This window comes from Procambarus clarkii, chromosome 20, assembly GCF_040958095.1.
Source record: "Procambarus clarkii isolate CNS0578487 chromosome 20, FALCON_Pclarkii_2.0, whole genome shotgun sequence".
In the NCBI taxonomy this organism is placed as follows: domain Eukaryota; kingdom Metazoa; phylum Arthropoda; class Malacostraca; order Decapoda; family Cambaridae; genus Procambarus; species Procambarus clarkii.
The window spans coordinates 33,851,933-33,864,058 of record NC_091169.1 but is presented as its reverse complement, the minus strand read 5'-3'; the positions used below and the strand labels follow the sequence as shown (position 1 = coordinate 33,864,058).

General features: G+C 42.6%; 1 protein-coding gene across 2 annotated transcripts in view; it reads right to left on the bottom strand.

The window, feature by feature from the left end:
- Window positions 1-538: 538 nt before the first annotated feature.
- LOC123755284 (alpha-(1,6)-fucosyltransferase) overlaps window positions 539-12,126 on the bottom strand; it is a 316,917-nt gene continuing 305,329 nt past the window's right edge. For both annotated transcript variants that reach the window (XM_069327846.1, XM_069327847.1), the window contains exon 11: window positions 539-5,446. In XM_069327846.1, coding sequence (XP_069183947.1) covers window positions 5,266-5,446 — 181 coding nt within the window. In that variant the 3' untranslated portion in view covers window positions 539-5,265. The remainder of the gene's footprint in view (window positions 5,447-12,126) is intronic.

The following is a 12,126-nucleotide window of genomic DNA, read 5'->3' as shown; positions in this document are numbered from 1 at the left end:
ACCAGACCACAGACACACCAGACCACAGACACACCAGACCACAGACACACCAGACCACAGACACACCAGACCACAGACCCACAAGACCACAGACACACCAGAACACAGATACAACAGACCACAAACTCAACAGACCACAGACACACCAGAACACAGACACAACAGACCACAGACACACCAGACCACAGACCCACCAGACCACAGACACACCAGACCACAGACACACCAGACCACAGACACACCAGACCACAGACACACCAGACCACAGACCCACAAGACCACAGACACACCAGAACACAGATACAACAGACCACAAACTCAACAGACCACAGACACACCAGAACACAGACACAACAGACCACAGACACACCAGACCACAGACCCACCAGACCACAGACCCACCAGACCACAGACCCACCAGACCACAGACACACCAGACCACAGACACACCAGACCACAGACACACCAGACCACAGACACACCAGACCACAGACACACCAGACCACAGACACACCAGACCACAGACACACCAGACCACAGACACACCAGACCACAGACACACCAGCCACCAATAGTTTGCCCAATGTCCTGGTGGTTCATCACGCCCTGGGTTTATACCTTAGCTCTTGGGCCACATGATCCCTATTGTTTAACAAAATATAGACAAAAATATGGCTTATGCAAAATACTAATATAAGGAGATCACAGTCTTCCATTTGTGGTGGGCAATTCCATTGTTACGTAAGCAAGTGTTGCAGTCTTCTGCCCGAGTATGGGCTACACTGGATGAAGTAGGTCACTTATGTGGACTACTCTGATAGTCCATTATTGAAGGTAATGACTTATCCGTGGAAGATCATAGTCTGAGACTGACAATACTGATGACAAGTAGCTCATGGCGCCACTCTAGGTAAAGTGCTCTGCGGCGTCTCACAGAAACACCAGCGGTAATCTTGAAGCCTTCCTGTGACTTATGTTATATGGTCAGGGTCAACATGGGCTCAGCAGGTGGAGGTTAAATAACAGGTCAGCAGGTGGTGGTTCAGCAAGAGGTCAGCAGGTGGTGGTTCAGCAAGAGGTCAGCAGGTGGTGGTTAAACAAGAGGTCAGCAGGAGGTGGTTAAACAAGAGGTCAGCAGGTGGTGGTTAAACAAGAGGTCAGCAGGAGGTGGTTAAACAAGAGGTCAGCAGGTGGTGGTTAAACAAGAGGTCAGCAGGAGGTGGTTAAACAAGAGGTCAGCAGGTGGTGGTTAAACAAGAGGTCAGCAGGAGGTGGTTAAACAAGAGGTCACCAGGAGGAGGTTAAACAAGAGGTCAGCAGGTGTAGGTTAAACAAGAGGTCAGCAGGAGGAGGTTAAACAAGAGGTCAGCAGGAGGAGGTTAAACAAGAGGTCAGCAGGAGGTGGTTAAACAAGAGGTCAGCAGGTGGAGGTTAAACAAGAGGTCAGCAGGTGGTTGTTAAACAAGAGGTCAGCAGGTGGAGGTTAAACAAGAGGTCAGCAGGTGGAGGTTAAACAAGAGGTCAGCAGGAGGTGGTTAAACAAGAGGTCAGCAGGAGGAGGTTAAACAAGAGGTCAGCAGGAGGTGGTTAAACAAGAGGTCAGCAGGTGGAGGTTAAACAAGAGGTCAGCAGGTGGTTGTTAAACAAGAGGTCAGCAGGTGGAGGTTAAACAAGAGGTCAGCAGGTGGAGGTTAAACAAGAGGTCAGCAGGTGGAGGTTAAACAAGAGGTCAGCAGGAGGAGGTTAAACAAGAGGTCAGCAGGAGGTGGTTAAACAAGAGGTCAGCAGGTGGAGGTTAAACAAGAGGTCAGCAGGAGGAGGTTAAACAAGAGGTCAGCAGGTGGTTGTTAAACAAGAGGTCAGCAGGTGGAGGTTAAACAAGAGGTCAGCAGGTGGAGGTTAAACAAGAGGTCAGCAGGAGGAGGTTAAACAAGAGGTCAGCAGGAGGTGGTTAAACAAGAGGTCAGCAGGTGGAGGTTAAACAAGAGGTCAGCAGGAGGAGGTTAAACAAGAGGTCAGCAGGTGGTTGTTAAACAAGAGGTCAGCAGGTGGAGGTTAAACAAGAGGTCAGCAGGTGGAGGTTAAACAAGAGGTCAGCAGGAGGTGGTTAAACAAGAGGTCAGCAGGAGGAGGTTAAACAAGAGGTCAGCAGGAGGTGGTTAAACAAGAGGTCAGCAGGTGGAGGTTAAACAAGAGGTCAGCAGGTGGTTGTTAAACAAGAGGTCAGCAGGTGGAGGTTAAACAAGAGGTCAGCAGGTGGAGGTTAAACAAGAGGTCAGCAGGTGGAGGTTAAACAAGAGGTCAGCAGGTGGAGGTTAAACAAGAGGTCAGCAGGTGGAGGTTAAACAAGAGGTCAGCAGGGGAGGTTAAACAAGAGGTCAGCAGGTGGTGGTTAAACAAGAGGTCAGCAGGTGGTGGTTAAACAAGAGGTCAGCAGGAGGAGGTTAAAAAAGAGGTCAGCAGGAGCTGGTCCAACAAGAGGTCATCAGGAGCTGGTCCAACAAGAGGTCAGCAGGAGCTGGTCCAACAAGAGGTCAGCAGGAACTGGTCCAACAAGAGGTCAGCAGGAGCTGGTCCAACAAGAGGTCAGCAGGAGCTGGTCCAACAAGAGGTCAGCAGGAGCTGGTCCAACAAGAGGTCAGCAGGAGCTGGTCCAACAAGAGGTCAGCAGGAGCTGGTCCAACAAGAGGTCAGCAGGAGGAGGTTAAAAAAGAGGTCAGCAGGAGCTGGTCCAACAAGAGGTCATCAGGAGCTGGTCCAACAAGAGGTCAGCAGGAGCTGGTCCAACAAGAGGTCATCAGGAGCTGGTCCAACAAGAGGTCAGCAGGAGCTGGTCCAACAAGAGGTCATCAGGAGCTGGTCCAACAAGAGGTCAGCAGGAGCTGGTCCAACAAGAGGTCAGCAGGAGCTGGTCCAACAAGAGGTCAGCAGGAGCTGGTTCAGCAAGGGGTCAGCAGGAGCTGGTCCAACAGGGGATCAACAGGTGGTGGTTCAGCAAGGGGTCAGCAGGAGCTGGTCCAACCAATAGATCATCAGGAAAAAAATCTATTCTGACACGATGCTGACAACCTCACCAGAACAGAGGAACAACAGTTGCTGACCACTGCTAGCTCTCTGACCTGGACCCTTGTAGTGGCGTCCCCTCCTATCACATACACTAGTAATACACAGACCTTTGGTCCTGTCTGTGTATGGTGCAAAATTACCTGTTGAACTGTGATATTTATATCAGAGTAGGCGATGGGTAGCTGTATGCATACACAATACACCAGCATTGTGGATTGTACATACATCATACACAAGTACCGAGTATTGTACATACACCTTACACGAGTATTGTGGATTATACATACACCATACACCAGTATTGTGGATTATACATGCACCATACACCAGTATTGTGGATTATACATACATACACCATATACCAGCATTCTGGATTATACATACACCATACACCAGTATTGTGGATTATACATACACCATACACCAGTATTGTGGATTATACATACACCAACATTGTGGATTATACATACACCATATACCAGCATTGTGGATTATACATACACCAAACACCAGTATTGTGGATTATACATACACCATACACCAGCATTGTGGATTATACATACACCAGCATTGTGGATTATACATACACCATTCACCAGTATTGTGAATTATACATACACCATTCACCAGTATTGTGGATTATAAATACACCGTTCACCAGTATTGTGGATTATACATACACCGTTCACCAGTATTATGGATTATACATACACCAGTATTGTGGATTATACATAAACCAGTATTGTGGATTATACATACACCATCATTGTGGATTATACATACACCAGTATTGTGGATTATACATAAACCAGTATTGTGGATTATACATACACCATCATTGTGGATTATACATACACCAGTATTGTGGATTATACATACACCATCATTGTGGATTATACATACACCAGTATTGTGGATTATGCATACACCATCATTGTGGATTATACATACACCAGTATTGTGGATTACACATACACCAGTATTGTGGATTATACATACACCCTACACCAGTATAGTGGATTATACATACACCATACACCAGCATTGTGGATTATACATACACCATACACCAGCATTGTGGATTATACATACACCATACACCAGTATTGTGGATTATACATACTCCAGCATTGTGGATTATACATACACCATACACCAGTATTGTGGATTATACATACACCATACACCAGTATTGTGGATTACACATACACCATACACCAGCATTGTGGATTATACATACACCATACACCAGCATTGTGGATTACACATACACCATACACCAGTATTGTGGATTATACATACACCATACACCAGCATTGTGGATTACACATACACCATACACCAGTATTGTGGATTACACATACATCATACACCAGTATTGTGGATTACACATACACCATACACCAGTATGGTGTATTCATTACTCAAATCTCACAAACCATGACATCATTGCTGTTCAATAACTGGGAAATGGTCCGGCCCATCATTTTCTTACCTCAACCATCTGTCCTCACCTTCTCCCTCCCAATTAACCTCCATCTTCATCCCTCTCCTGCTCCTACCTCCTTCCCGTTATCTCCCTCCCTCCCTCCTCCTGCTCCTCACACTTCTTGCCTCACTTCAGCACTCACGCTGTGCCTCACTGTACCCCCATCCCCCCGGGCCCGTAGACTGTTTGACTAGGCTACAACAGCTCCGCTAACTAATGCTCAAGAACCGAAAAGTCACGTTTTCACATTTTTAATGTACAAATTGTGTTCGTTTATTCAGGCGACACTATGATTGGTATTCGTCCAATTAAACATGTTCGCAACATGTAGCAATAAGTATTGACCAGACTACACACTAGAAGGTGGAGGGACGAAGACGTTTTGGTCCGTCCTGGACCATTTTCAAGTCGACTTGAGAATGGTCCAGGACGGACCGAAACGTCGTCGTCCCTTCACTTTCTAGTGTGTAGTCTGGTCAACATACTTCAGCCACGTTATTGTGACTCATCGCCTGCATGTAGCAATAATTTTGACGGGTAGTTGAGGTTAAGGCAGGAGACTCGGGTATTGGGTGGATGGTGTTGATGAAACAGAGGAGACGGGTGCAGAGACAGGTAGCAGGAAGACAGGCGCTGAATGACGGGTTTTCAGCATGTTGGTAAACAAGAATTGAAGGAGAGACAGTTACTGGGGACTATCCTGTCCCTAGTTAGTCCTCGTAAGGGTATGATAAGTTGACTACATCGACTATGTGCTCCACTTTGTAGTCGGGAATCTTTGCCTTTTTCTTCTCACTTGTGGTATAGTGGACATATTGGTCTTTGCGGAAGTGTTGAGCCGTGGGCTCGAACAGCAGAGTCTGGCCCGGGTGAACGCTCACATCCTCGTTCCTGGTTACAACATGAAAATATTGTTATTATCTTTTTTAATCAATTATATTTAATAGACATGATAAAATAATCATGAAATTAATGTGCCAACACATAAAGGAACACTGAACACTGCGCTGAGAGCTGTGACCACCTCCTCACCGAATGTTTCATAAGAGCAAGAGATGAACATTAAAAAAGGAAGTGATAGCCTAGTGAATTCTGGCGAGGAATACGGATGAATGTTGCCATATTATCAACGACCTTTATTAAGGTGTGTTGCCACATAGAAACATTTGAGATATTTTCGGACCTTAAGTTTTGAACTCTTAAATCTAGTGAACGGTTTATGATTTTATTATGGTCTTTTGTTTCACTACTTCACTCTCAATATGTTTACCTGGGGTTAGACTGAGCACTGCACACAAGTAATTAGCAGACTGGAATGGGTGTACCACTGTACAAGGAGAAAATTATATGACTTTAAGTGGAGCTCTGGTCAGATTGGCGACCTTTGGCTAATATAACTTTTGTGTCGAGCAAGCTGGGAGCAGGGAACCTGGTCTTACTGTCTGTGGACACACTGATTGAAGACCAATGGACCACTACTTGCCACGGGGGGCAAGGCTCCCCTTAACGTGCTCCCCTTAAGTGAACAGTGGAGCTGAAAGAGAGTAAGACCAGAGAAGAGCGCGAGAAGGAGAGCGCTCCACCATTGATGCTCATGTGGCCCCAGCATCATGAAGTTATTTGATGAAATATCTGTGCCCAAAATAGTCATGATCGTTGTCGGGTATTGGGGTTAAAACTCATCTATCCATCTATTTATCCATTGACATTTCTGTCTGTCAATTTATCCATCCGTGTATCTAACTATTCATCCATGTATCCATCCATCTATTTGTTTATCCATCTATCTGTTTATCCATCTATCTGTTTATCCATCCATCTACTCACCTATCTATTCATCCATAAATCATCTATCTATCTACTCATCTATCAATCCATCTTCCCATCCATCCATCCATCCATCAATTTACTCACCTATCTGTCCATCCATCCATCCACAAGATACACATCTTGTGGATGTGTATTTTCATATTTCACATATTTCCTATCACTCTATCTATCCTGTTCATCTCTCTATCGTTCTACTCATCCATAAATCTATATGTGCATCTACTTATTTATCCAGCCATCTATCCAGTTATCCATCCATCCAGCTATTCCTCTATTGAATAAAGTATTCGTCATTCTACTCATATATCTATATGATGACATTCACGCACAATATAATAGTTCCCTCTTTCAAAAATGTGAGTTGGCTTAGTTTTCTATGAAACAGGAGGTTAATTTCAGAGAATAATTTACGTGTTTGGGAGAAGAAGTTAAAATAGCTGGAGAGCTCTGTTATTTTGTCCGAGTTCAATGAATAAGGTCAATGGCATCTCTCTATATGGGAAAGAGAGAGAGAATTATTAGGGGAAAGTGTCAAGCCATTATGACTGTATAGCACTTGGAAGGGGTCAGGATAAGAACTTGGGATGAGACGGGAGGAAGAAATGGTGCCCAATCACTTGGACGGTCGGGGATTGAACGCCGACCTGCATGAAGCGAGACCGTTGCTCTACCGTCCACCCCAAGTGGCTGGAGTCTCTGTATGGGAAAGAATCTGTTTTTAAATTATTTTTTTAATATTTTTGTCTGTGTACTTGATGGCATTGCCAAAAATTGTCGTGTCGGTCTGAATGAGAGCCCAACATGTTGCTCCCTTTTGAACTGTGGCGACCCCGACCAGCCTATGTCATCCTGTATCCCAGATCATCTAGTTTACTAATTTGGGTGAGGCTAGCCCCAAACATCTGGGGTCAGATTCACGAAGCAGATTTACGCAAGTACTTACGGACCTGTACATCTTTCCTCAAGATTTGGCGGCTTTGTTTACAATTATTAAACAGTTAATGAGCTCCGAAGCACCAGCTCCATACGCGTATGGAAATGTCAAGACACACAAGCCTGGAAACCCACTTCGGCCAATCATCAGCCAGATACCCACACCTACGTACAGACTGGCGAAACGACTCAACGGCTTGCTGACTCCTTATGTCCCCTGCGCCTTCAGCCTGAAGTCTCCAAAGGAATTTGTTGACTTACTGCAGGGAACACGAGCCACAGGGATAAGAGCCTCGTTGGCCGTAGAATCACTATTTACAAACGTACCTGTGGATGAAACTATCGGGATGATAGTGGACAGAGTGTATCGTGATCTGGCCTGTACTCCTCTTGCCATACCAGAAAACGTTCTAAGGAAACTACTCCAAGCTTGTACGAAAGAGGCACCCTTCTTGAGCCCGGATGTGCACATGTAGATGGGGCAAGTAGATGGGGTCGCCATGGGTTCTCCCCTAGGTGTCCTGTTTGCGATCTTCTACATGGGTATCATCGAACAAAAGGTTCTAGTCGACATGAACTTGAAACCGGCCATATACTGCAGGTATGTTGACGATATTTTTACACCGGTACCTGATGTCAGACATCTGCAGGAGCTGAAGGAGGCATTTGAGCGGAATTCTGTGTTACGTTTCACTTACGAGATGGAAAAGGATGGGAAGCTGCCCTTTCTAGATGTAACAGTCATGGAAAGGAGCGGAAGTTTCCACACTGCAGTTTACACTAAGGAAACAAACATAGGAATGTGCCTCAATGCCAACAGTGACTGCCCAGACAGGTACAAGAGGAGTGTTGTTAACGCTTATGTCGACCGTGCTCTCAGCCACAGCTCAGGATGGAAGCAAGTCGATGAAGAACTCTGTAAGGTAAGGCAGGTCCTAGTCAACAACGGCTTCTCCAATGGTTTCGTTGAAGACATCATAAGAAGGAAAGTGAAACGCCATGCAACCTCTGAAGAGACAACTAACACAACACCTGTACCCCCTATTAGACTATTTTACAGGAACTTCTTTTCCACAGCTCATAAAACGGAGGAAAGGGTCCTGAAAGATATTGTTAATAGAAACGTTATCCCTACAGACAAAAATCAGAAGATACAATTGACGATTTACTATAAAACCAAGAAAACGGCTAACCTACTCATGAGAAACTCTCCAGACACAAAACAGAACGCATTAAAAGAGACTAATGTCGTCTATGCCTTCAAATGCCTACTTGGGGACTGTAAGCCTCAAAGAATTCAGTATATAGGCAAGACAACAACATCTCTTTCCAGGCGATTAACGATGCATAAGCAACAGGGCTCCATTAAGGAACATATAATCTTCTCCCACAACCAGACCATCACCAGAGAAGTCTTAACAAAAAACATGGAAATCATCGATAGATAGAGCGATAGCAGGCGGCTTGATATCTGCGAGGCACTACACATTAAGAAGTCAACACCAGCAATCAACAGCCAATTAATGCACAACTATATTCTATCCACTTCAAGACTCCGCACCAATATAGAAGCATCAAGAAATATGGGCCAATAGGCCCTTTGCATGTACTTCCATTCTTCCCCTTTAACTTTACCCAATATTACCCAATATTTCGTGTTCTATTTTGTGTTGAAAGTTTGTTTTCACCTCATCCAAAACTGTTGTAACATATCAACTCACCCAAATGCAGGTATATAAAGTGAAAAGCCATTTGAATTATAGCATAGTAAGAAATCTGTTTGGGTTTGCAGGTTATAGTTGTGTGTGTGTAAACTAAAGTCTTTGAAAATGTAATAAGTTATTACGAAACGCGTTCAAGTGTCGTGTCAGACTAGAAATAAAAATGAATTTTGGAGAACTGATTTTTCAATTACCATCGACAGTGAAAAGAAACATAAGAAATATTGAGAAAATTCGTGTTAGAATTATTAATCTTACTTTTTCGGTCATATTTAATAATAATATATATATATATATATATATATATATATATATATATATATATATATATATATATATATATATATATATATATATATATATATATATATATATATATATATATATTTTTCATTGAATATGACCGCATATTCTGTATTTATTATTTTCTGGTTTAGGGCTTCTATCCCTCTAACTATTTTCTTAGCATCAGGGCTTAATTGAAATAAGAGTTCTCCAAAACTCATTTTCGTACTTTTAAGGTGAAGAAAAGAAGTGATTTACTATAGAGTGTATTACACTTATTTATATAATTTGCACAACGTTTCGAACCTCCATGGTTCATTCTCAGGTGAACAGATCTTACAATACTAGTTGATTTTATACCCGCACTGGGTCAGGTGATAATACAATAAAGGTGAAAACATGGGGGGATACATAAGGGATAAATGTGAGGTGAAACATAGAGGCTGCAGAAGGCTTATTGGCCCATACGAGGCAGCTCCTATCTAAACACAAAGATTAATCCAGTGTAATTGGCCTATTATGTTGGACATTGTCTTTTGCCAACACAGAAGACAATGTCCAACATAATAGGCCAATTACAATGGATTAATCTTTGTGTTTAGATAGGAGCTGCCTTGTATGGGCCAATAAGCCTTCTGCGCCTCTATGTTTCACCTCACATTTATCCCTTATGTATCCCCCCATGTTTTCACCTTTATTGTATTATCACCTGACCCAGTGCGGGTATAAAATCAACTAGTATTGTAAGATCTGTTCACTTCAGAATGAACCATGGAGGTTCGAAACGTTGTGCAAATTATATAAATAAGTGTAATACACTCTATAGTAAATCACTTCTTTTCTTCACCTTAAAAGTACGAAAATGAGTTTTGGAGAACTCCTATTTCAATTAAGCCCTGATGCTAAGAAAATAGTTAGAGGGATAGAAGCCCTAAACCAGAAAATAATAAATACAGAATATGCGGTCATATTCAGTGAAACATGTTTGAAAGAAAACCTGCTGCCAGTATACACCAATATATATATATATATTATATATATATATATATATATATATATATATATATATATATATTATATATATATATATATATATATATATATATATATATATATATATATATATATATATATATATATATATATATATATATATATATATATATTGTGACGATAATCTCTTTCAAGAGAGATTGAGCCTACTCTTCCCTTCAAAGTATGTAACAACAACAGATAATATAGAAGATATATCCAGCAAGTATCTCCAAAACGTTTTGCCCAGAGAGCAAAACGTATCCAGCACACCGGCACACCTGCTACCGCCCGCCACCGTAAACCGGCAAACTGCTTGTCCATTGCCTGCCTGTCGCTGATTGGCTGGTGTCCCGTCGCACCTGCCCTCCACCCTCCGCCACAAGTTGATGTCTGGGCTGCAGTGGCCCAGAGTCATCAGAATATTCCAGTGCTCCTTGCAGTTGACATCTCTCATTGGTAGACTAAGCCTTGGCTTTCGTGTACTAAGGGAGGTGGCAGCTCGAAGCCAATATTCCGGCATCATTATTATTTATTTTGCTATAACTCACTTGTCTTAACGTAACTTTTCATTTGCCAGTGATTACTCTTATTATTTTGTTTGTTGACTTGCCTTGTATATTTTATGCTTATCTTTATTCATGTCTTGCTTTGCTAACGTAATTAAAATTTCATTGTTAAATTTACTTGTGTTTTGTGTGTCTTCCCATTACCTTACCACAGACGAAAGTTCCAGCTTTTTCTCTTTTATTTTCTTTAATGTGACGAGGCCCTGCCCCTAGCTTTGAAACAGCCGAACACCAACGCTTTACTGTCACAATATATATATATATATATATATATATATATATATATATATATATATATATATATGCGAACAAGCCTGAATGGTCCCCAGGACTATATGCGTCTGAAAACTCACACCCCAGAAGTGACTCGAACCCATACTCCCAGGAGCAACGCAACTGGTAACTACGGGGCGCCTTAATCCGCTTGACCATCACGGCCGGACAAAAGGAAGTGATAGCCGAAGCTATTTGAACCACTTCCCCGCCGGCAACTCGGATGGTAATCTTGGGCATAGCATTTTATCAAATCACCTCATTCTTTGGGGCACACGTGAGGAACATAAATGGTGTTCGTGATGGTCAAGCGGATTAAGGCGCCCCGTAGTTACCAGTTGCGTTGCTCCTGGGAGTATGGGTTCGAGTCATTTCTGGGGTGTGAGTTTTCAGACGCATATAGTCCTGGGGACCATTCAGGCTTGTTCGCATTTGTGTTCCTCACGTGTGCCCCAAAGAATGAGGTGATTTGATAAAATGCTATGCCCAAGATTACCATCCGAGTTGCCGGCGGGGAAGTGGTTCAAATAGCTTTGGCTATCACTTCCTTTTGTCCGGCCGTGATGGTCAAGCTGATTAAGGCGCCCCGTAGTTACCAGTTGCGTTGCTCCTGGGAGTATGGGTTTGAGTCACTTCTGGGGTGTGAGTTTTCAGACATATATATATATATATATATATATATATATATATATATATATATATATATATATATATATATATATATATATATATATGTGTGTATATCACGAAAATAAACACGTGATTAAGAATGTGACAATGTCAGACCACGGAGGAAAAATGAAACAGGAAATTTCCTTAAGTACTTTCGTATATTAAATACATCTTCAGAAGGTCATTTTACAGATCGAGTGATGGGTATAAATAGGCAGGAAGGAGTGGTGAAGTAAGGTGAGGTACAATACTTGGA